Source organism: Strongylocentrotus purpuratus, unplaced genomic scaffold, assembly GCF_000002235.5.
Source record: "Strongylocentrotus purpuratus isolate Spur 01 unplaced genomic scaffold, Spur_5.0 spur5_scaffold_11, whole genome shotgun sequence".
NCBI lineage: Eukaryota > Metazoa > Echinodermata > Echinoidea > Camarodonta > Strongylocentrotidae > Strongylocentrotus > Strongylocentrotus purpuratus.
The window spans coordinates 1,265,535-1,292,107 of NW_022145596.1; the positions used below are offsets into that span (position 1 = coordinate 1,265,535).

General features: G+C 37.6%; 2 protein-coding genes across 2 annotated transcripts; one reads left to right on the forward strand and one right to left on the reverse strand.

Moving 5' to 3' along the window:
• Positions 1-206: 206 nt before the first annotated feature.
• LOC578674 lies at positions 207-5,699 on the reverse strand. Its single transcript, XM_030980299.1, has 2 exons — positions 5,498-5,699; positions 207-3,745 (listed from the first exon to the last, which is right to left on the reverse strand). Exons 1-2 carry the CDS (start codon positions 5,674-5,676, stop codon positions 2,032-2,034), a joined length of 1,893 nt encoding a protein of 630 aa, XP_030836159.1. The 5' UTR covers positions 5,677-5,699; the 3' UTR covers positions 207-2,031.
• Positions 5,700-5,810: 111 nt separating this feature from the next.
• LOC584411 (uncharacterized oxidoreductase Lmo0432) lies at positions 5,811-12,123 on the forward strand. The gene is made up of 6 exons (XM_011683182.2): positions 5,811-5,954; positions 9,298-9,500; positions 9,941-10,081; positions 10,461-10,553; positions 11,199-11,357; positions 11,757-12,123. Exons 1-6 carry the CDS (start codon positions 5,912-5,914, stop codon positions 11,901-11,903), a joined length of 786 nt encoding a protein of 261 aa, XP_011681484.2. The 5' UTR covers positions 5,811-5,911; the 3' UTR covers positions 11,904-12,123.
• Positions 12,124-26,573: the final 14,450 nt, after the last annotated feature.

Here is a 26,573-nt window from a genome sequence, read left to right on the forward strand (position 1 = left end):
CCATCGCTCATAAAATATAAAGGAACTGTTCCTCTGCATATTCTATCCTTTTCCTCTCTTTACTTGTATATATAGGGTTGTGGTGCAATATTGTGCTAACATCATACAAGAGAGAGAGAACCTTGACGTGTTTACTTCAAAATTACAAGATTATGGGTTAACACTATATTGCACCTATCCAACAAACACAAGATTAGATACAAGAATAAAGTTAATAGCATTTTAATGCAAAAAGCAGGTTATTTTACAAAAACATTATTCCAAAAAAATTCTGAATCAATATGATGAGAGAATACAGCAAACAAATGAAACAAATTGTTTATGCTCTTTCAGAAAAGAAATTTCTAAAATGCCAGCAACAAGTTATCTAAAGTGAACATGGAAAACAACTTTCTTTAATAAATAATGGGATAATGTCTCACTACATGACCGATAAATATAAGTACATACAGTAAAAAAAAAAAAATGGTAACCGCCATGCTCCTCAATGTGATGGACAAAAATAAACAAATAAGAATCTCTCTCTTAAAAAACACTTATGAGCAGGAAAAGAGAATACACATTGATACCATTTCATCCCTTCATTAAAAAAAATTTATTGATAGTGCCTGCACTCTCTTCAGAAAAAAAAACATACTCTTGGTGCTGAAATGACTCTAGATTTGAAAACAATTTATCAGAAATAAAGTCATCTGGATTGGGATATTAATCTTCATTCTATTCAATGCTGAATCTTTGGAATAATTTCCACTTTACACTCTACAAAACAGGAATCCAGAGAAGAAAAAAAAAAGTTAAAAATTTGTAGTATAGCATTTACATTCTTGATCAGGATTTGCTTTCTAGCAAAAAACACGTTACCTACTCAAATGTCTCAAATATCAATGTTTCTATATTCTAGCTTCATGGGTTACAAAATGGCTGAAATAAAAAATAAGACCTACTGACTTGAAGAAATTTATGATAAAACAGAAATTTCCTACAATCAGATATTCTTAGCTCTTAAGTGGTACACGGAACAGTAAATAATTTTGCTAACAGGTACAACGTAGTTTACCAAACTTACATAAACTCAGCTTCCTTAATAAACATGCAACCTTCTAGTACTGGTATTCACATAGAAGGGGCTTTAAAGTTCACCAATAAAAGCACATCTGCCTAATCTCTCTTTGCCAGGCAACACAGAGTCGCTATTAAAATGTCCATAGAAAACAAGACAAAGGGCTCATCTCATTGAGCTTATAAAAGCTTCCTGTGTGCAGTACATCCTGTTTGAATGATTTTGTGAAGCTATAGGTGGATTACTTGACAAATACTGGAGAAATGAGATTAGAATAACAGGTACTACATGTAGGTAGCTGAAAGACCCAGTAAAAAATGCTTTAATCATTAGCAAGATGCTCATCCTTTCTGAAATAGGTTGGTTAAAACTTAAAAGAGCCATGGTTGTTCATTTACAGCTAAACTTATGACTGAGATGTTAGGAATGGATCACACACACCTTCACCCCATTTCATCCAATCTTGAATTTGAAACACTTTAAATATTAAATGGTTTCATACAGAGGGTAAAACTTTAAAAAAATTAAAACTTAGCAATGAAAGGGACACTGCTGATTTTTTTAGATACATGTAGCTAGTGGAAAATACTGGTCCAAAATCAGCACATATTTCATCAGTCTAAGGTGGTATTGCCCAGTGTACATGTACCATGATTTGCTTACCAATCAATGATTAATACAGCAATACCTACTACAATGTACTTTGCTAGTGCCTACATGTACATCCATTTCTGTCTCTCTTATTCCTTTGATGTTGGCCAGCTATTATGAAGTACTGTGTAATCTAATTCATGACTTATATCCCATGTTTTCAAGGAAACCTGTATACCACAATGTATTGGGAACAGACAATAAAGAGGAACACACCTGTTAGTAAAAGAGGCAAAAACATGATTATGCTTGATGCTTGTCAAACTCTGGAACAGCAAATCCATTACTTTGTACAAAATTGTAGTTCATATATAATGATATCATAATGGTGGACCATGTAACTCATAGCCTCCCATGCTACCTCCTTTCTCCTCAACAGCTTGAACTAACTTATCAACACTCCACTTTCTTCCTACAATCAAATACCTCGAGTCCCCTTTCCCCCTAGACTTGCTCTTTAATCCTAGCTTAAGAGATATGCCATGTATCCTTTTCCTCTCATCTATGCTGAGCTCAGAGGTAAAGACCAGTTCATCTTCACGATCTGATCGAGCAAATTCTTGCAGGTACTCCCAGACCTTACGGTCTTCCAGCCGCTTCGTATGTGGGTTTCTCAAGCTTGCCATGTCACAGCCAAGACCTTCTTTGGTCTTGGAACCAGACCCAGTAGCTTTGACAGGGTTTGCTATTCCATCCTCCCTCTTACCAAGACCAGCCCCTTCCCCCTTCCAACCCATCATCTTCAGGAGCTTGTGGCCGACATTGGTCTCTGGAAGCATTGCTTCTTTGGATGGACCATGATCAGTCAGCTCATCCCTATTGACTTCAGTACCGTCTCCTGTCATGGTCTTCACTAGGACAGGGTTGGTCATCTTGAGAGCCTTGATTGCATGGTGAGCAGCAAGATGCTTAGCTTCTCGACTCCCAAGGGCAAGACCTGTTGCAATCCTCTCATGACTGATGAATACAGTGCATACAATTCCCTCCGTGCTCAAACCAATTTCACATTTCTCTGAAGCAAATTCGCATGGTACTTTACACATAGAGCACGAGTTGACAATGGTACTAACAGGATTGAAATATCCAAGCTTTTCCTGGTCTTCTCTCGACTCGTATAAGACAAAGCCACGTAGCTTGGGAGCTGCGAAAATAAAGGAATTCAGATCGTGTGTTGCAAACTGATGCGGTAAGGATTCTAAGATGGATTCTGCAGATATTCTCTTCTGATCTTCGGTCTGAAAGTCTGCTTCCGCTGAGGGAATAGTTTGATCCTCAGTCTGCTCTTGATTGAGATCTTGGTCAGTGCTTGCCATACACCCTTGAGGAGGTTTGTCGTTCATGTAGACTATTTCATATACAAAGCCCAGCTTACCGGCTTCCTCCTCACAACTTTCTTGAAGTGTGATGACATTGTGCTGTTTCACCAATGATATCAACAACATCACTGCCTTTTCCTTCCCTGCTTTCTTTGAGCTAGAAACATTAGTAGCACACAATGTCTCCCCTATCAAGAAGTAGGTCTTCCAGGACTGTACTTGCCTATCTTCATTAACTTGTTGATATTCATATCGGTTATGACAATCTGGCTGATTCAGGAGAGTCCAAAGCATCGTTATGATTTGCTTATCCGTCTTTCCTCTTACGGCTTTCTCTTTGATTTTGCTACATAGTTTAACCAATTTATCAAATTTTGGATTACCATCTGATGGATAGAGTGAAAAAAGAAGAGTGTCTTTGCTGATGACTATATGATCCCCATTGACATCCTTGGCTGAAGAATGTTCCCTAGACTCTGCCGTCTGCTCGCTACTGCTAGCCTCGACGCCACCAAGTGACATAGGATGCTGGCTTGTTGTACAGTTCATCAAGTGCTTTTCATTTGGTTGTTCGTCTTGTACTCTACATGAAGATGCTGTAAGAAGGGCAGGCTCTTGAGGTCTTACTTTGGATGATAATTGTGATGTTGTCGTAGAGGGTTGAACAAAGATTCCTGCTGCCATGTCCCGCACTCTGTCCATGAGATCAGGGGAATATCTTCAAGAAATGAGACAAGACAAACCAGTATCAGTCCAGTGTTGTGGAGAGAAAATGATGGAATATCAGACGGATTCATCACCCGATTCGCTCGAGGATGACATGACGATTCCATATTTTCAGGTCGGCTTTCAAAATTGACATATTCAAATGATTGTCTTGATTCAACTTCTTACTACATTTTAACTAGTGTTTTTGTTTCAATTAAGTTTGGTGCAGTCTGAATGATGGGATTTCTCCTATCTTTGTGGGGCCCAATTGGAGGCATGCAATCCAGACATCAATGTGAAGGAGTCACTTCAATCCCTGCAGCCAGCTCTCCCACCCTTTCCATAAGTTCAGGGTTGTACCTATGTTGCAGATTAAAAAGACAGAAGGGAGAATAAATAAAAAAATTCATACACTTATGGCCATTTTTTATACGTGGGCAAATTCTACCTAGGAGTGGTCACATTACCTGCGTCCGGTCGGATTGCACATAGATTTTTTTTGGGGGGGGGAGGGGGGGGGGAGGTATCACTTAGCCTTAATGGGCACTCATACCTCCGCGTGAAAATGAAAACAAAGGTAAACAAAACCTAAAATGTATCTAAAATCACAATCAATGAAGCAAAATGTAAACACTTTCGTTTCTTAGGTAACACTAAAAAGTATAATGACTAATCCTAGAGTCCCTTTCCCTTACTCTTACTAAGTTGTATTATAGGGCAAGTCTACTCCAAAAATGATTTACTTTCTATTGAAGTAGAAAAAACCAGACAAACCAATCAAAAAAAGTTTGAGCAAAATCGGATAACTATTAAGAAAATTATGAATTTTTAATGACATGAAAAACTTTGAAAATCATTAGACAAATTGGCAACTCACTCATGAGTCTGTGACGTCATTGCCTCACTATCCACTAATTGTTTTCTTTATATGCTCAGAAAATAGTATCAAATCTTTTTAGTTCATAAAAGATTTTGTGAAATGTCATGCACGCCATATGATACAAATCATGATAGGGTCTACAAGCACGTCTGCGTAAATACATGTATGTACCGTCAGATCCTCATTACGGTAGATAACTTCACACAGGTGCACGTGCGCCCGCAACGCACCATCTGTATGCATTTGTATTGTGCAGCGGTTTGCCGTGAAACCTGTGAGAAAGTGTATTAGTCTACTAATATCAGCATTTTTCCCCCCAAATAAGAAAATTGACACAAAACAGGTAAGAAACACAACGACTTTGAAGTCATGACCTGGCTAAAAGGCTGGCTTTATTTGGTTGTTTGATGAATATTTACTTCATTTTGGGTATGTTTTAGTAAGGTATCTCCACGCCCGAGATGCAGAGACGCCAAGTTCAAAGATCGGCAATGCTTGACATTTGCATGATTCGGCGCGCGAGCGCGCGTGCGAGGGTATAACACACGTATAAGGTATAACGTTTTTTCAAAATCTAGCGCGCGTCGTGCGTAAGATTATTTTCAGACCCTCGAAATGTGTGATACTTGGTACTAGCTCTGGAGATGCCGGTCAAATTTTGGATAGGCTTCTGAACTAGCGCTAACGGCTTTACTAACGTGACCGCTGAGGCGCAGTGCAGTGCAGTGTACGTGGGACAAACTCACTCACACAGCACAACTCAGGTCACAGCGTTTTGTCATATAACCACACACTCATGCACATGTACACAGTACAGCATGCAGTGACAACAGCGCAACACTTCCCAAAATGCAAAAATAGTTGTCTTCTCGGTGTACTTACTTGCAGCCATCGAACTGCATGTTGGCCCACACCATCGACAATGAAACTAGCTGCATTTCCGGGTAATCATCCCAGTTATTCAACAAGAATTTCTTCCTGGCCTCCCAGTGATTTTTAGGCTCATTGATAAGCCGAAACTTCTCGACGACCACAGATAATTCTTCAGTTCCGTCCGCCATGTTGTTACAGTTTTCAATCGATCGTCGTATAACGAATCCCCGTACGTACAACAATGACATAAATTTATCAGGTGATCACACGTATAGCGCGAGCCATGTGTAAGATCACGTGACTTTTCCAGCTGATTCTCCACCACGAGCACCTACGTCTGTCTGATCGAGGACTGAACAACAAATTATTCTCTCCCTTTGGAATAAAAAAGAAGGAATCGACCTAGAATAAGATCTCATTGAGATGGCGACTAATACATCAGCAAATTCGAGTTCAGGATCAACAGGTATTTAGTTGAATAAACCAGGGAGATCTCCCTGAATAAACATTTAGATCTAGGCCTAGTCCTAGAGCTAGTAGTACTAGAAGGGTCTACTCTAAATTAATTCAATTGCATTGCCATTGCGTCTACTTATGTAGATATGGAACTGAGAGAAATTTAAAAATACTCGACTTCATTGCATTCACTTGCTCAATTTGATTTGACTTGGCTTGGCTAGCATAGCGGTAGCTATGGCGCGCCATATGCCCAATAACCCCGAAAAACATTGTTTATCGCCGATAAACAAGGTTTATCGAGCGATAAACCTTGTTTATCGTGAGAACCTCTGTATATCGACTGATAAACACAGTTTCCCTCGATAAACAAGGATTATCGATAAACAAGGTTTATCGAAAAACAAGGTTTATCGAAATACACGGTTATTCGTATTTCGTCAGGAGTGGGCGCTTTTTAAAGTTGCACCCAGCTCAGAGCACTGCTCCGCACGTGCGCTTTATACCGTAGAATATACCAACACCGTAACACTTGCTCACGCTCATGACCACGATCGACATTTTTTGAGTGGAGGTATGGCGAAGTATTCTTAATTCCAGGCTTTTTTCCCAATTTTTGAAATGTTATGTTTATATATCTCTCTCTAGCCCTCTATCTCTTTCAAACTTTCTAGGTTTTCCCCTTCTCTTATCTCTCTCACTCTCCCTCTTTCTTTCTCTCACTCTCTCTTTCTCCTACCCTCTCAATATAACCCTTCTGTATTTCCCTCTCTTTCTTCTAATTCTCTCTTTCCCGTTCTCTTTCCTTTTTCTTTCTCTGCACTTCCTTTCTGCCTCCTCTATTTCCCCCGGTATGAGAAATAGGGTAGAGATAGATGGTTGGAGAGAGAGGAGAGATAAATGAGAGATAGAGGAGAGATAGAGCAGGGGAAAAGGAGAGATAGAGCAGGGGAAAAGGAGAGATAGAGCGGGGATAGATGGATGGATATAGATGGAGAGAGAGAGAGAGAGAGAGAGAGGAGAGAGATAGAGAAGAGATATTTTAAAGATAGATGGATGAAGATAGAGGAGAGGTAGAGCGGGGATAGATGGATGGTTATTGAGGATAAATAGAGGAGGGATAGAGGAGAGATCGAGCGGGTGAAAGATGAATAGAGATAGATGGAGAGAGAGAGAGAGAGAGAGGAGAGATAGAGCAGGGATAGATGGATGGAGATTTGAGAGAGAGAGAGAGAAAGATGGATGGTGAATATTAGAGGAGAGATAAAGGAGAGAAAGGGTAGAGATAGATGGATGGAGAGAGAGGAGAGATGAATGAGAGATAGCGGAGAGATAGAGGAGAGATAGAGCAGGGATAGATGGATGGAGAGAGAGAGAGAGAGATAGAGAAAGAGGAGATATAGGGTAGAGATAGATGGATGGAGAGAGAGGAGATATAAATGAGAGATGGAGGAGATAGAGGAGAGATAGAGCAGGGATAGATGGATGGATATAGATGGAGAGATAGAGATATATATATATAAAGGAGAGATAGAGGAGAGATAGAGCGGGATAGATCGATATCTCTCCTCTATCTCTCCTTTATCTCTCCTCTCTCTCCATCCATCTACCCTGCTCTATATCTCCTTTATCTCCATCTATCTATCCCTGCTCTATCTCTCCTCTATCTCTCATTCATCTCTCCTCTCTCTCCTTTATCTCTCCTCTCTCTCTCTCCATCCATTACCCTGCTCTATATCTCCTTTATCTCCATCTATCTATCCCTGCTCTATCTCTCCTCTATCTCTCATTCATCTCTCCTCTCTCTCTCCATCCATCTACCATGCTCTATATCTCCTTTATTTCCATCTATCTATCCCTGCTCTATCTCTCCTCTATCTCTCATTCATCTCTCCTCTCTCTCCTTTATCTCTCCTCTCTCTCTCTCTCCATCCATCTACCCTGCTCTATATCTCCTTTATCTCCATCTATCTTTCCCTGCTCTATCTCTCCTTTATTTCTCATTCATCTCTCCTCTATCTCTCCATCCATCTATCTCTACCCTAACTCTCCTCTATCTCTCAATCTATCTCCATCCATCTATTCCTGATCTATCTCTCCTCTATCTCCCCTCTATCTGTCCTCTATCTCCATCTATACATCTCTACCCTATCTGTCCTTTATCTGATTGTATCTCTCCTCTCTCTCCAACCATCTATCTCTACCCTATTTCTCATACCGGGGGAAATAGATAAAAGGGGAGTAGGCAGAGAGGGAGTGCAGAGAAAGAAAAAGGAAAGAGAACGGGAAAGAGAGAATTAGAAGAAAGAGAGGGAGAGACAGAAGGGTTATATTGAGAGGGTAGGAGAAAGAGAGAGTGAGAGAAAGAATTGGGGAGAGTGAGAGAGATAAGAGAAGGGGAAAACCTAGAAAGTTTGAAAGAGAGAGAGGGCTAGAGAGAGATATATAAACATAACATTTCAAAAATTGGGGAAAAAGCCTGGAATTAAGAATACTTCGCCATACCTCCACTCAGAAAATGTCGATAGTGGTCATGAGCGCGAGCAAGTGTTACGGTGTTGGTATATTCTACGGTGTAAAGCGCACGTGCGGAGCAGTGCTCTGAGCTGGGTGCAACTTTAAAAAGCGCCCTCTCCTGACAAAATACGAATAACCGTGTTTTTCGATAAACCTTGTTTATCGATAATCCTTGTTTATCGAGGGAAACTGTGTTTATCAGTCGATATACAGAGTTTCTCACGATAAACAAGGTTTATCGCTCGATAAACCTTGTTTTTCGCTCGATAAACCTTGTTTTTCGTCGATGAACCTTGTTCATCGGCGATAAACAATGTTTTTTGGGGTTATTGGGCATATGGCGCGCCATAGGTAGCCCCTCATCAGTGATATGCTGATTGGAGTTGGTAGGAGTAGTATGATCAGCAGGCACGTAGCCAGAGTTTGATGTTTGGGCACATACGTGTAATCTATCGAGGTAAAAAAAGGGGTCTAAAAAAATGTAACCGATCCTGGAAATTTAGGGGGGGCATGAAAAGTATGTCTTAGGGAACCTTATGAATTACTATTAGTAGTAGGAGACATGATAGTCCCATTGAAGACAATTGTACACTTTAGTTTAACTGCAGGTTACCCATCCCATGCATCAGTACAATGAATGTTATAGGATCAGGGATCATGTTATTTGTTGAGTTGGAGGTCTTCTGAAATTGTTTCACCAATATTAGATTTGTATCTGTGAAATCAGTAACAAAATGTATATTTAAATATGGTTATGTACTTGTTTTCAGTTTTCAGTCAAAATATATTTTTCACTCAAAATATAGTTTCATTTGATTCTCCTGTCTGATTTCCAGGGCTCCTTCAGGGCAAGGTTGCCATAGTAACCGGAGCATCCAGTGGTATTGGTATTGGTATCGCTTTGGAGCTAGCTAAAGCAGGAGCATCCGTAAGCCTTGCCGCCAGAAGGGAGGAAAAGTTACAGGATGTGAAGAAAGAGATAGAAGATGTAGGAGGGAAGGCAATGTTTGTTAAGACGGATGTCACAGTGAGGCAACAGGTATAATCTGACTTAATCCATGATATTATTTTCAACTATTTAGCATTGCCATTAGGCCTATAACTAGTGATAATGTATAGATTTACCGTTATATTCACTATTCAGCCTGATACCATGTTGAACATTTTGACTGAATTTACCCTGTGATCAGCTCACCAAGCGTAAAGTATGATAAGTGCATTCTCTGTAAATCTGAGATGATACATTTGGTTTGAAAAATGATGTGCTAGAATCCTTTCCAAATTGTTTTAGTTGTTGTAATTATTCACAGTGGGTTTATTTTTCTGATCTTGTTGCTGGAATGTTTTAGACTTGTTTTAATTTTCAAAACTATATCCTGGTTATGATGGCTGCCAGATCCTTAAGAGCTTTTAACTTGATGTTGCAAGACATTAATGCACAATGCAGGCCTTACACTATAATTTCTCTTCTTATCTTAGGTCAAGGATTTAATAAAGAAGACTGAGGAAGAGTTTGGTCCAGTGGATATACTGGTCAACAATGCTGGCATTGGATATATCACATACATGAAGAATCTTCATGAAGATGCTTGGGAGAAAATGGTTGATGTTAACTGCAAAGTAAGTGAAAACATCTTTATTTCATGCAGCATGAAAGAAAGACCAATTTTCTGGAGAAATAATTGAATTGATCACCTGTTGTTTTTTTCTTCCATTATTTACTTACATAAGTTTTATAAACTTCCATGAAATTTTCAAATATATAAAGTATTTAAATAAACAAATACACTGATGCACTTTACAACTACCAACAGTTGGGAGAATTAAGGAATCAATCAGATCAGTTTTCCCAATTTTTATCATTAATAATGGTCTGTTTTTACTCAAACTTTCAAATTATCTTTAATCGTCCATCTAGCATCGAAGTCACTACCTTAGCACCATTTTCTCTCATCTGAACTATGTTACCATGTCCCTTTGATTTATTTCTGCTTAATAGGGAGTGTTGAATGGGATAGGAGCGGTACTACCTGGGATGATGGAGAGGAAGAGAGGACACATCGTTAATATATCATCCAATGCAGGCAGAGCGGTGAGTAGTCCTCATTATACTTTATTTTCTACTTTAAAGGATCAACAACAAAAAAACGAAAATAACTGAACATTTGGGATATCAAACAAATATCATGGTTGAAAAGTAATACATTTTACAAATTGAAAGATTACATTACTTTTAATACATACATACATTTTGAAAAGTACATCTATTGCACAATTGTGTGTCAGTCTGCTTCTCTTGCGATGCTTCTTTCACTATCCAACCATCAATAGTAATCATTCAGCTGATTTTATCTATGTATCAATGTTTCTATGTCTTATTGTTTTGCTATTAGGATCATCATGTATCGAGGTATGCCTTAGTGTTTTGATACATATGTATTAGTGCATGATCATCTTTTTCTTCCATCAGTTCACAAACAAGACTAGCCCAATTATTTTCTTACTATGAAACATCTCCTTCCTTATATTGTTATATATTTAAACATGTCACTTTCATTCATATGAATGCCAAGCAAGGGTGGTCTGGAATTCATAGTACGTGCTCAAACAAAGTAAATCATGCAGTAATGTGCTGAATCAATGCCGAGGCTTCAAAATCTATTAAGGTATAGGATGTGACATCATATTCTTTCACTTTAATTCACACATATTGATTTTATCCATCTGTTTGTTCTAGGCCTTTCCATTATTTGCTGTGTACACTGGAACTAAATTCTTTGTAGAGGGAGTGTCAAGGTCATTACGTATGGAGGTCAAAGATCAAGGGATCAAGGTCACATGCATTCAAGCGGGAGATGTGATTTCAGACTTTGGTGATATTTCTTTTGATAAAGAGGTCAGTATATTCATAATATTCCTTTACTCATGCATTCATGCTTCACATTATCAATGTTTTATTCTTAAGTTGAGTAGCCAAATTTCAGGGGTCAGTTGGTTGACCATTCATGTTTACATCTAAGCATTGTGAGGGGTCGTATTATAAGTTACTGTGGCAGGAATAAAACTCTGTATCATGTAGACTACACTTATCTTATATAAGCATTTGTTTTCTCACTTCGTATATTTATTGATTTTACAGGGTTCTATTAAAATGGTCACTTCTAACTTATTACAAGTAGTTCTTTGTTGATCAGTATCATTTATTCATGAAATAGTGGGTTTGTTCTTGAAAGACAAGTTCATTTCGATGACAGTATCCTCAATGTTTTTTTTCTTTTCATCTTCCTGACATTAGGCACTGGAGGCGTATGGAGATGTAGATGAGAACAAATGCATGAATCCAGAGGATATAGGTAGAGCTATAGTCTATGCAGCCTCTCAACCACAAGGTGTAGGTGTAAATGAAATCTTGATAGAACCAACTAGATCACCCTGTGTATAGTAGAGTATGGACTTCATTATAAAGGTCACCACTGCATTTAAAACGATCAGACTATAACTAGATATTTTTTTTTTTAATTACACATGAAATTTAAGAAATTTAGGAGATTCTTGCTAAAGAATATCCTTTCACGTCATGTAAATAACATTTCAGGGGAGTGTTTCATAAAGCTGTTCGTAAAGTTATGCATGACTTTACGATTGACTTGTATATGAAGTGCCAAATAGGATGCCCAAAGTTTTTCCTGCTGTTTTAACAAAGTGTGACTATATTTCCAATAACCTCAATTAAATTATGGCAAAAAAATACACTTTGTATTAGAAATGTTTGTTATTATAAGAATGTTAATCTACATCTGCATAGTTTAACTTTAGTTGATGCAGTTATTAATGATTAAGCATTACATTTGGCTCTTAATGTGTAAGTCATTTGTAAAGTCATGCGTAACTTTATGAACAGCTTTATGAAACACCCCCTGTTATCCTAACCCTTTTATTGGGAGTAAACTCACCGTGGCTCCAAATCAGTGATCAGCTGTGTGGCTTGTGTGACATCACTCAAGCTCAATACTAATCATGTCTTTTATTCTCTGGTGGCTTTGAAAACCTTGTAAATTTGATAGTAATGTTCTGTTTTTATAAATAAAATAAATACTAACGTTTTATTTACCCAGGGTAGCCACTTCAGTTATGAAACTGCTCTTCCAGCAGGCCCTGCATAACATAATATGTTATTACTACCCTTCTCCAATCTAATATGCTGAGCACCTAGCTAGAAGGCAGAAGGTCCCATTGTTTTGTTATAAGTCTTTGGTATGACTCGGCCGGGGTTCGAACCCACGACCTTCCCGTACATGAGGCGGGCGCTCTAACCACTGAGCCACCATGCCTAAGCCACTATGAATAATAACAACCTGAATAAGGAATAATTGCCAGGTTTTAATTATTATATTTAATCATAATGCAGCATCTTCCAAAATCTAGTCATTGTCATGTTTTCAGTGTCCTAAATTTGCATAAATTGTAATTGCAATATCGTCTGTTTGGAGCCAGAAGGCTGTTAACTTATGTTTATACCTTAGTACAGAGTTAATGCCCTTCTGCCTTGGAACAGACAATTTATGAATCTGTGTATTCTCAGGCTTTGTGATAAATGTGAAACCTTATAATGTCAAACAATAGTAAAATGCTATTGTATTTATATATTTGTAACTGCCTTTTATGATGTATAACCAAAGAGTTTGATAAGAAGTGACATTTTATTACAGAATAATTTGGTTGAGCAATAGACCAGTTCACGGTTAGCACCTTACTGCAATGACCCCGAATATCCACAGATCTTCAAAACACGAAGAGGTCCCACTTTTTACATTTTGAAATAATCACTCTTACAGCGATGGAGGTGCTATATAAATAGCCTTTGTTCCCCCTTTTCAAAGAATACTTCCACCTGTGTACCATGGATTGCACTGAATGTGCATGAATGAATAATGTTACATAAATTTCATGAGCACGTATCCAGTATTTCGTCTCCGTGTATTTCAAAATTTGTTCTGCAATGACCTCTATCTGCTCATGCTCAGACTGCAACCGTGAACGGGCTTATTGGTTATTGATAGGATTTAGAATAGATTTATGTGTATTTTCCTTCTTCCTTAAATACCAAAGCTTATTTTGTGACTACTTAAACCAACGTATAAATACATGACATCTCATATGAACTGATATGAAACAATATCTTATTGCATGACTATTAGGAATAGTAGTTCTTAAACCTTAGAGTCAAGAGTTTTTTCATAGGGTTCATGAATGGTCTTAAATGCAATTAAACCATTGAAATTCTATACAATACCATCTCTTTACAAAAAATGATTGATATCTTGTCCCTGTTTCATTAAAATTAGTATTATTAACATAACAGAACATCGTCAAACTGCCTTCTTTGGAGCAGTTCAAGGTGGCTCTTGAAACAATTTAGTTCCCTTTTCAGGAACTGTACCGTATAGAGCTGTATGTAACAACTCTATGCTTTACCCTCATCTAGATGCTGAACAGGCGTTGATGAGTATTACCATAGAAGTAGAAGTAGAACAGTTATATACTACTGTGAATAACTTCATTTGATTGGCTGTGAGAGGATAATGTCATTGAAATTGTGACACTTGTTATCAATAATGAAACAGGACTCTAGGGTCTTCAACACTAACCACAGATATTTGATAAGTCCATGGTTCCCAAAAGGTTTGAGACTAATATCCCAATTAAATATTTTCTTACACTTCCGTGTATTCTAAAGAATTAAATCCTGTTTCAAGGTTGAGAGTAATCTCCTTTTTTTTTGGTAAGGAATATACATACATGTATACAACAGATGGGTAAAAGACAATTAAATATGAGAAAATACACCAGTTTACGGTTATGGGCGCCATTTTAATTTACGAGTAAACGAACCAAATAACGTCTAGAGTAAATTAAGATTGCGCCCATGCAAATTATGATGACATCACTGCCATGTGCGCTCACATCATATTTTGCATGGGCGCAATCTTAATTTACTCTAGACGTTATTTGGTTCGTTTACTCTCTAGAGGTCATTTGGTTTGTTTACTCGTAAATTAAAATGACGCCCACGCGTGCGCACTGTTGTAACCGTAAACTGGTGTATTAGGCTAGTAGTCCCAACACATGTGCACAATATGGTGTCTCTGAAGTGCAAATATGAAATGTGCTTTCAAGTGAATGTGATTTCTAGCAAGTACATTTTTGGTTAGTTCATGTTTTGCTAGTCCAAACTATCTGCATGATAAATGAAGCAGAATTACTTTTGAGTCAGTTTCTTGTGAAAAGCATTCCATTACCATGACTGAAGATAAAATGAATTGGGTTTTATCATTTATTTATTGTAACAATATTTTTTGTTGTTGCTTTCACATTATTTTTCAGATCAATGCTACTACATATATAAAGCTTTGACACATGCTCCTATTTATATGGGTCAGTGTACTAACGGACAAACAATGTTAAAGAACAAGGTTTGTAGTATTCAATACTGAGTATTAGCAAACTTAACAAGGTACAGTCATTATTTAATCTACCCCCTACTTATTGTAGGTCTTTTACAGTATTGGTAGTATTACAGGGTACCTATTTATCTACTTGGGTTGTGTTTTGAATTGTATCATTACAACTCTCACCGAGCAATGATGCATACAATGTCTTAGTTGATCATGCCCCAAATCTTAGTCAGCAAAATCCTATTTCAGGTGCAGATTTGTTTATCTTCATTCTTATATTTTTGTATGATATTCACATTCATACTTTTGTTTGTATTGTGACATTACCATAACATAAAATGTCACATTGTTATTTGATAATTTCATGAACCTTGGCATCATATTTTGTGTGAAGTTTTGGGTTCTTTATTTGTCACACTGATTGCAATCCACACATAGAGCCAATAAAGTTATATCGAAATATAGAACATGCATGTGTGGTCTTGATTTTGTTTTGCATAATTTGACTTTTCACAGAATGTTATGCTGCCTTTCTATTGCATGTATTTCCTATGTTCCATGTCAGTATTTGGGCAAGAGACAAAAGCCCTCTCCATTTTCTCGACTGAAGTGTCCTTTTTTTTATGAACGTACGTATAATTTCTTCCGTCATCACAACGAGACGGACTTGGATATGTATGCTGATCTTAATAATCTTGGATTATCCTCCCGAGAGCCTGTCTTTGAAAACTGCTCATATTACGTTCCTCCTTCAACACCCTGGAGGACTTCCTGTCAATCATTCAAGGACATGGTGATATTTAGGAAAGAAGATCTTAGGAATCAGTTTCAGCTTTATGATTGTATGAGAGAGTTATAAAGAGAGTAAGGGATCCTATTTTCAATTCCAAGTACTTTGATATAGCACAAGTAGGACAACATGGCATCCTGGGATGCATCTTTTAAAATATGATTGATGCTAGAGATTTGTAAAATTCACCAGACGCTAACGTCTTTCAATTACGTCATAGATCGTTTAGATCTTCAGCCAAACACCATCGTTACTGGGAGGGGGTGTGGTGAAGGGGTTAACGTGACACCTGCTGACTGCTGTAAGGGTCTTGAAATACTTTGAAAGTAGGGCAGCATTTACAAGGGTTTGTATGGTGCAAATGTGTTGATTCTGGGTGTCTTGTAAGATGCATGCATTCAACCCCAGGCCCTGATTGACCTATGGGATAGATGCAGAAAAAAGTGGAAGAAACTATTCATATCAAATTACACACCTCCCTCTTCCGTCACTTTTGTTGTGATGGTTTTGCAGATGATATCGCTATTGTCAAGATCTGCTTTTAGAAGTCTGATTTAGAGCATTGCATGAATATAAGATGTGATGAGAAGCTTTTATGAACGCGATAATTAAGCATTTTCACCCTGTCTGATTTGTTAAACGGAGAATAAAACGGTGAGCATGTATCACGTTCTATTATGGATATGTATGGCAATCGTTATTGAAATTTGTTGTTTTAAAAGATACAAACAATGACTATTATATTTATTATTTTCATTTTTATTTGTTTTTTTAATTTTGGTAGTAAATGGTATATGAAACTAATCCAGATAACGGAGGTTTATTGTATTTAGAACACTCTAATGATGGTAGTCAATTCGACATAATTCCAGATTGATATCATCTGCTCGGCGCATATGTTTCCCTAATTTCGTTAATATTTTCCCAATCATCATAATTATAGATCGATGGAAGTCAAGAGTCTATATTCGTCTGAAAAACAGTTTGCTAAATTTGTTCCCGAGAAGAATGATTTATCAAAACATGTATCGCTTCGTGTCTTTTGTTAAAAGCTTGTCTGGTATTTCTTAATCCAGATGTTATAATTATGATAAACTGACCCGCATTGTTGTAATGGACATCCCGGTGGACATCTTGCTCTTGACTAATGATTATAAACTACAGCTGATATTGATAACATTCTTGTACCGTTTTACCCGAAGAGGAAAATAAATCAGCAATAATACATACAATAACAAAAAACGAAACGTCAAGAATATGACAAATAATAGCTCTCCCTTAGGGTCAAAAAAGCGTCCCAGAAAAGGGCCAAACTTTGAGATGATATGGGGTTGAATAAATTGAAGCACATTTTTTTTTAATCGTTAGGCTGTCATATGTAGGAGTACTGTGATTCAAAATGATACCACTTTGATGCCCAACTGAGCTTCATCGTTCAGATAATTAAAATTTGTGACAGAGTTATGTAAAATATTAGCATCACTGCCAAATTCTTGAAGGGGGGGGGGAGACGACTGACGTCTTAAAAGATAAGAAACACGATAATTGAGGAATGTTTTATTCACCTTGATATCAATCTTCAAACTTACACGTTTTGGCTGGTAGAGGAAAGAAGGGAGGGGATGACAACGGGGACAATATCCCCCAAATCGCCACCAAGACAAACAGTGTCCCTTTTTCTTTTAATGTAATCTCAATGTTTACCCCAGAATGGGCAAGCTAGTTTTCAATGGTGATAAAAAAAAAACTACCACATTACGGAACAGCTACTTAAGATGAATGTAATCGCTGAATGACAATTAGACAATGGATATGGCATGTAGTAGCTTTTTCGTATGGTTTAATATTTCAATTTTTGTATGCTATTTCAGAGAAATGGTGGTACGAAAAGAGGACACGAGACAGAAAGAGACTAACAAACAGAGAGAGTGACATCGAGAGTGATTGAAAGGGGCGACATTAAAATAAGACAGAGAGACGTGTGGACAACTATAGGGACAGACAGGAAGAGAGAGAGAGAGAGAGAAAGAGAGAAAGAGAGAGGGAGTGTGTGAGAGATAGAGAGAGTGGTGTGCAAGTTTGAAATGGAAAACGAAATTTAAAAAAGACATGAAAAACCTAGCAATGTTACAATCGATACGTCATTGACAGGGTGCTGTGAGAACATTCAGGGGAAAACCAGATTCTACTATTTTGTGATAACATACCATCAGTCATAAGTTTCACAGCGTCTTGTTTTGATGTGACCATAGTATCCAGTTCACGTTTCCTTTAGAGGCTCATGGAGAGTGTGCGAGACTGGACCGGCCTAACTGATTCACAAATTAGGGACATAAACTACAAACAAAACAGCTGTGATAGGGGGAGGCAGGGATGTCGTGTGTGTCATCGTAATTATATATAAATCGCTTTCCTTTTCTTCTATACCTCCTTATTGTAAGTGTATGTAAAAAAAAATATATAGTTAGAAAACGAAATAAAATTTTACAAAGAAATTGTTTTACTACGCCAGTATTGATAGAATCATAAGGGACAAATGGATCGGTGCCCAAGCGTTCTCAATACGCACAATGTATATTCCGAATTTCGTTGTTGCATTTATAGAAGAAAATGAGAGGATATTTCATTTTAGATTTCAAGCAAACCAAATAGATCACAGATTCCGATGATGCTTAATTTCTCTTAACTTCTGTTTGCTAACAAATTCTTTAACACCTCATCTTTGAATATCTTTAATCATAACCTCCAGACTGACACGTCTGAAAAGGATTCATTATCCTAGAAGCCTATAGTCATATTTATTTTAAAAAACACGATTCAAACGATGTACCACCAATTAAAGAACTATGCAAGTTTATATTTCATATAAGAAAATGGCGATTGTTTGGCATATTATCATTCGTCTGATAAATGAAGTCAGCTGTCACAGGTCTACCGCCATCTATGGTAGATATGGACTACTTCATGAAGTAGACAAAAATTAGTGTTCATTTCACAAAGTTCTATATAATTATACCAACATTATTTGTGATGGAGAATTGAGATGGATGACAGATAATTTATGTCCGAAACATGTGAAACCTCGGTTTACATGTTCAGTATTTCTCTTTAAATCTAACGGGCCTATGTTTTAAAGGAGAGAGAGAAAGAGAGAGAGAGAGGGGTAGGGAAAATAACTGGTAAGACATTCGTGTAGCTTTTTATTTCCATATTGCTATTTTGAATGAGTTTGATGTTAGACAGATTTAAGGAGTGAAGTTAATCGTAGTAATGGGGGGGGGGTGGGACAGGGGGCTGGTTCATTGGATATCTGTCTTCGTAAAACGAAGTTACAATGTCGTAGACGTGTTGTGCGTGCATGCGTGCACTAAATTGAGTGTATATAATCATCGAGTCAAACAGGTTGAATGAACGGTTACGTGGTAAACAAAAACGATTAGAATTGATCATTCGTGCTTCGTGGGTTTATTTTCAACCTTTTCTTAATTCTTTGAGCTGTTAAAGATCGATTTGTGAGGCGATCGAATGGTCACCCTCCTTCCAATGAACTGACTCGGGTCATCTTTCGTGAATGGAGGAGAGCGAGATGAAGATAATGGATGTTCCTCTTGGGTCGAAATAGTTATTAACTCTTAAATGGCATCACTGTCATGGAAGGAAGGTTTGAGTAAGGAGGTAGGAATTTAGATGACGGTTTGGGGACGGAACAGTCGTTATTGAGAATAACCCTCATTTATCTTCATATTCCTGTGAGGCGAGCTGTGAATCTCTTCCGGAGATACCCAGCGGGACAAGCGGCATTTATTTCCATATCTCTACAAACCATTGGCATCCATCCTTGATGGGTTGGTTGATTAAATCCTCTGATACCACCTACCCGCCGAAATCAGATGCAATTGAAGCGTATATTGTCAACAGTGTTGCGATTGAAGTTTAATCACATCGATCACAATGTTGAGAGGTGCTCATTGGAGAGAGTGAATGCACTTTACGGTTTGAGTGCGACTACACTTTCCACTTGAGAAAGTGACGGGAGCAACGCATTGTGAAGACAGGTAATCGCTACTGATTAAGTGGGTGTGATAACCGAGACATGGTTCAAAATGGAACCCAGGAGATTTGTTCTCTGAGAGATGAAATGGAAGACTGAAACAAGCGGGATCAATGGAGGGAAAAGAGAGATAGGTGGAGGGGAACGAATTTGACTCTGATTGAGACTAGAGAGAAAAAGAGAAGGGGTTCAGAGGGTGGGACATGTCCATGGTGACATGGAGAGTGAGCATTAAGAGAAAGATAGGAGAGAGAGAGAGAGAGAGAGAGAGAGAGAGGGGGGGGGGGGGGGGGGGAGGGGGGGAGGGGGGGGGGGGAGAGAGAGAGAGGGGGAGAGAGGGAAAGAGAGGGGTATTAATTAAAGAACGGGTAAATAGGCTTGTTAAGAGTTAAGAGACAGTATTTCGGAGAGATGATAAATGTAAAGAGGGGTGAAGAATTTTCTTTTTCGGGGACGGTCACTTAAACATTTTATAGATGTTAAAGAGAAAAAAATATCTGGAGAAGGAAAATGAGAGGGAGGGGGGGGGGGGTAATAATGACAGAACGTGGCTGGAAAATTAGATGAAAGGGATGAAGGATGGTCTATGCCAAAAAATATAGGGAATATAAGTACATAAAAGTAATTTTGTTTTTAAGTCACGGTGACCCAAACATTGAGGAGCGTGTGTGCAGCGCTTTGTAACTGCAAGGAAAAGGCGCTTTATCAAATATCTTTTGGATTGGATTGGATAAAACTCTGTGTGGTAAGACTTTAAATGTTGGCAAAAACTAAATCTATTACGAGCAGGACTCGGTTTCCGGGTCCCCTCAAAAAAGAACACACTTGCGGGAAGATACGCAAGCGCATACCAGAGAGTTTGGCGCTTCCATGACTCGACATCACGTGATCTAGATCCGGAACGATAATGTGATCATAAACCCATACACTCTAATGGATGTTTACAAAGAGATTAACTAATATCAACGCTCAAATGAACCCCTTGCCCTGCCGACATTTATCAGTTTAATATTTGATTTGAGTAACTATCAATCAGAATTATCGACAGACATTGTGATACTTGTTTCTTATAGGCCAAACAGCTACACAGTCATGATTCAGTTATTGAACTATAGCTCCGATAAAGTAGTTTACCTGTGAATCTATAACGGGTGTTCAGTAAGTGACGTAGTGATCTGTCTATAGTCCAATAATTGCTTTTCCTTTGAGGGCCTGTGAATTAACTGTATAGTGCAGCTAATAACAATTCTAAGAAAAAGCTGCTATGATAATACCACTAGCAGACATTGAAATAATAAGTTATTGCCGCGAGCGTTACGCAAAAAAAAGGAAATCATTTGTAATACTCCACCAACCCGCACAAAATTATGATTGACATTTCTAAATATCTCATCAAATATTGTGATAGGCCCAAGGGCATGATATTAATGATGGTGGCGTAGCACGGGGCAAGCCATTAAGGGGGTGGGGCAATGATCATACTCGGTGAATTAAATAGGAATGATTTGTCAGGAGAGGTTGTGATTTAGCCTTATTCTTTTTTCCCTCCTTTCACTTCTCCCTTTCATTTTCTCCGCTTCTCTTTCTCTTTTTTTCTCCATCTTTTATATCGAGTATACGTGTCACCTTGTCTCCTGTATATATGCCACTAGTAATAAACAATTCGGGCATGGTTCTCTACATTCTATCGTGCTCTTGGAATCTTATATTTCGTTCATTTTAAGGTCTTCATCTCCCATATGAATACAATAATACCAACGTCCAAATGAATTTGAAAGGTTACGATATTAGTTTACAAGTCTACTTGTGTAGATTGGCAATGGTTTTATATCTATTTATTTCCTATATTAAAAAAGGATTTTGGAAACTATCAGCATTTTCTTTTCTTTGAAAGGGTTTTACCGATGCTTTAACATACGAAGAGATTATTTGTTTCTATTCAATTTCAATTTCAATTTATTCATGTTTCCAACAAAACATTACAAATCAATTATAAGCATTTAAAACAAATGTAAGAAATACATGTTGGAAACAGAGGGGTCCACTAAAAAGCAATGCTTTTACAAGTGTGAACATCTCACTCTTAATGCTCTAGAAATTGAACTAAACACTAAATATTCAAAATACATCTATAAAGTCCTAATGGCAGTTCTATTCGCTTTTACTTACAGTGCATCACGTCGAGGATTTCATGAGATCAATTGTCATGGTTGCTTCTGTGTGGGTGTTTTTTTCTTTTTCTTCCTTCGTTATATTTCATATTTCTTATTATCTATTTTTGTACTTGTTTTTCCTTATGTTTGTAGCTTCCTCTGGTTTGTATCCAGGAGCCGATGGGGAAGGCCCAAGGGTCATAAGGAAATTCAAAAGTTCCTTTTTTTTCCTTCCAGGCAATTTCAGGAGGTGCTTCTTCATCATTTGTTTTTAGTTTATATTTTTATATCTCATGTCGTTATATTTTATGTCATTGTATTATATCTTTTGAATGCCGAATCGATAATAATATTGATTATCATTATTATCGACTCGTCATTACTCATCATTTTAAAGAATATACAGTGCTGTTTAATCTTCAACTTTATAATCCATGGTCTGTTCTAGAAGGAATACAACCTCATCTTGTTGGAAACTAATCTCTGAATCTTATACGGCATCTTGTTTATCACTCATTTCACTTATAAAAACCTAATTATATTCAAGAGTATCGACGTACTTGGTCACGTTAACGTACAGAAGACTTGAGGTTTATGAGAATGATTATGAAAGACGTGCATGGAGATTTAAAAAAACTATCTGAACGTAAGGGCATCTTCAAAATATTTATAAGAATATACAAGAGTGAACGGCGGATGTACGTCACTACAATTCAAGATAATGTACATGATTAAAAATACATAATATCTACATAAACGGCTATTATAAAAATGTAATATGACATTGTAGGAATAATGAAAGTTATCATCTTCAATATGAACATTTTAAATTGCTTACACAAGATGAAGAGAAATTAAAATCACAAGTATTGTCAAAAAGCATTTCAGTTAAAACAAAAGAGGTATTTTGTATTTCGTATTTATTATAAAAATAAAATCGAAAGATTTTTTACTCTTAGGATAATTGAACATTTCAGACGTCAGAAATATTATTTTGAGCGTCATTAAGAAAGAAAGAAAGTAGATTGATTATTGTCCAAGTGAACTTAAAAATGTTACGAAATTCATTGACAATACATTTCGTAGATAATGCTTGTTCAATGGTGCTTGTCATGGTCGTTGTAGTCAGTTCGAATCCACTTACATCAATACTTAAACCCATCAACACTTTCATAATCTCATATACCTCGTGCCCGCTAAAAATATATCTTCAAGAGTTTTGTTTTTAATTATCAGTAAGCATTTGGCGTCACCAGTGCATGGGAGGGAAAAACAATCTGAATTATTGTGACCTTTCTTATTTTCCAAATTTATTTTCTTATTTATAACTAGGCTTCCCGAACATTACCGAAACAACATGATTACCAAAAATACATTTAATAATTAAGAAGTTGAAGTTGGTCAATTTTTTAACTGGGCCAATCACTAAAAATTCCTTTAAAGCGAGGGGGAAATAGAGACGAACGGCAGTTTGCTGAAAACGCTACTGACAGTTACTACGAATTCAAAATTCAATTCAATTCATTTTTTAATTTTCAATTCTATCTTTATATGAACACATTTGTAAAATACAGGTACATCAATTAAACAATTAAACGTCTTTCAATTCCATACATTTATACATTGGAAATTACATAAACATGATATACATATGTACATATATAAATGATGACGCCTTTTAAAAGCATACATGTAAATAGGATCTCTGTTTTGTCTGACACAAAAAGGATTTTTAAGTTTCCAGTCCTTTGACATCATTACTTTAACTGTAAAAGGAGGTTTGTATGAGAGTGTTTGGATTTATTCGTATATAGAGACAGCTGAATTCATTCGTCAATCACCGAGGACCTTCGACCTACACTAGGAAACCCAAAGAGTTAAAAGTCTAATTAAAGGTGATACACCTCTAATTGCTTGTAGTGACAGATTTGGGGCTTCATTACAAAGATGAATAACACGGAAATTGAGTATCAAAATTAGTAGCGCCATCAAACTACTGTCTTGTGTGACATATTGCAAATATGCTGCGCCATATATCTTCATCTGTTCGTATAGGCGAAGGAGGGTGCGAGGTATCCTTGGAATTTCTTTTTACCTGTACCCATCTCACATGGGCTGAGTGTGGAAACCTTGTTCATTTATTGCCAGATGACGTTGGTGATGTGTCAGGGATATGAGGGACATCCCGTTTTAAACTTCCGACAACCCATGCGCGAGACAGAACAGTTCGTAGTTATGAACCCTCAGAATCTGCTTAAAATATACAAAAAATACAAAAAACACCGACACGAGTTTGTCTACAGATTCATTACTTCCTACATCTTGTCTTGGCAGGATACCCCCCCCCCCCTACGGATTAAATTTTTGGGATACGCCGCTGAGTAATAGGGCCAACATGTTGGTCTCGTAAACCCTCATGTTTATGCCCCCCCCCCCCCACTCAGTGTTATTTAGGGTACGCGTATGCTTGCTCCCTCTGTTTGAAAGCACCCCCTATCTGAGAACTGCCAACATTTCCGAACCCCCTTTCGCGGGCTTTTCGCGGGCTTTTGCTGCCTTGGAGACCCCCCTAAATACGGAAAAATGCTCAATGTACCCCCCTAAATTCGGAATAATTGCTCAGGAGTCCAAAGAGATGAGAGAAAAAAAGAAAAAACACCCCCTTTTTAAAGAAATCTCCGAGTGAAAAGTCAAATACACCCCTTTTTTTTTTACAATGCTCGGGCCGGACTTTGTCGCACGAAAAGTACCCCTTTACCAGTCATTTTGGTAACACGCATGCGGTCATTCCGACCCCGGAGTGGGGGCCAGGGTTTACGCTATGTCGGTCGTTTCGATCTAGTATGTTGTCGGTCTACTGTCTGGGCTATAGCCAGAATTCAGAATGGGTACACCTTGATAATAATGACATATGAATATCGCTCTGAAACTGCGCTATTATAATCACTGAATATAATTGCAAATAAAGGTTGTGGTATGATAAAGCCATGTCATAAATGATATCACATAAGTGACCCCTGACTAGAGACAAGTCGCAGGATTTCGGTAGAACTTCCGGGGAACCTCGTCTGATGGACATGATAGACAGTTAATGGTTGACGCCTTGATTTCGAGGATGTCTAGCTTCTACAACGGTTGGTTTTGCAGCAGGTCGGATGACTTGATTGTTGGTTACTTTGTCCTACCGATGTTACTCATAATGGGCGTCAGGGGCCTCTGATGAAATCTTTTAAGAGCTTTGATATGTCGTTTGTAGCACATCCAGGATTCAGCACCACACATCAGGCTTATGATGACAATGGCGTGATAGATTTTGATTTTGGTGTTGATCTTTATCCCATGTTGTGTCCAGACTCGTTATTGGAGGCGTCCAAAGGCAACAATAGCTTTAGTAATGCTAGTACCAAAATCTTCAACAATGGTTGCATCATCTGAGATTATGCTTTCTAGAGGTGTAACATGTGAACCAAAGTTCTTTGCAGCATTTGAGACACTGTCTATCATTTCCTGTAGGTGGTAGATGCTATATGAGCAACAAGGCCGCAGTCATCAGCAGACAGCAATTCAGTGATCATAGCCTGATGTCTTTGTTGACGAGCGGAGTTTTGAAAGATTGAAGAGGTTTCCAGTGCAGAATCTGATAGATATTCCTGGGTGGCGCGAAATACCATTTTTTTTAACGAATACATGAATATCTTTGGAAATGAACCCCATGAAGACCTTTCTGTATAGTCGCATTAGAGGAATGTCTCAGCGTCACAACAGTTTGATACATTATTCTCCTCTCGATAGGCGTATCAATCACACATTCAATTTAAAGGTAATACAAAGTTTTGGGAAATTTTGAAAATTGGGTGGATAGTGAATCTTTACAATTTTGATATATTCGGATGCCCCTGTGGATGTATTATAAGCACTAACAAAATTAGCCCCTAAAACACTTCTGTTTTCGAGAAAAATTGAATATAAAAATTTACCGGTGCTCCCGGTAAATTTTGATAAATTTCAAATAGCGCCTATGGCCGTACAATGGTAGCTGCGACCATGAAAATCTCAGAATATGTAGTTGTGATATATAATGTCAAAACGGGTATAGCTAATCGGTCGATTTTAGTCAAGAAACATTGTTTTATAGCTAAATTAATATCTTGACCTTGAGAGGGAGCTATACAGCATAAAGAGTTTATTATTTATAATTTCATAACTTTAGACTCGATTTCAACCGCGACAACGATCAATGAATATTGTAGGAACGCATATGCTTCCAATATGTTAATTTGAACCAAATTCATGCCCCAATACCAAAACTTTGTGATACCTTTAACCCCAAACGAGATGGATATTCCCATCGATGAGAAGAATTACAATTATCCTGTCCCTCTTGATCTGTTTTGATTAATCTGTATATTTATGTTGTGATCATTATTGTCGGGCATAACAAGGCTTGCGTTCTGTAATCTATGTATACACTCTTTTTAGACGATAATCGCGGACGGTTTTCTTTCACTCTCACCCGGTCACTCATTTATAAATCATAAGATTTTGAATATATCTGATCTCTTTTGTGTAGATTTTCAACCCTTTGTATAATACGGAAACTCGTTTTCAGAGTCATAATCATCAATATAGAATATTCAGAAACCCGGTTAATAGGGGGCTTGAA

What these genes read in the sequence shown, in the direction of transcription:
- LOC578674 (XM_030980299.1), bottom strand. Translation starts at nt 5,676, where the DNA reads ATGGCGGACGGAACTGAAGAATTATCTGTGGTCGTCGAGAAGTTTCGG. An exon ending in ATGCAGTTCGATGGCTGCAA is followed by an intron (nt 3,746 to 5,497) that starts GTAAGTACACCG and finishes CATTTCTTGAAG; the next exon opens with ATATTCCCCTGATCTCATGG.
- LOC584411 (XM_011683182.2), top strand. Translation starts at nt 5,912, where the DNA reads ATGGCGACTAATACATCAGCAAATTCGAGTTCAGGATCAACAG. An exon ending in TTCGAGTTCAGGATCAACAG is followed by an intron (nt 5,955 to 9,297) that starts GTATTTAGTTGA and finishes TCTGATTTCCAG; the next exon opens with GGCTCCTTCAGGGCAAGGTT. An exon ending in TGGTTGATGTTAACTGCAAA is followed by an intron (nt 10,082 to 10,460) that starts GTAAGTGAAAAC and finishes TCTGCTTAATAG; the next exon opens with GGAGTGTTGAATGGGATAGG.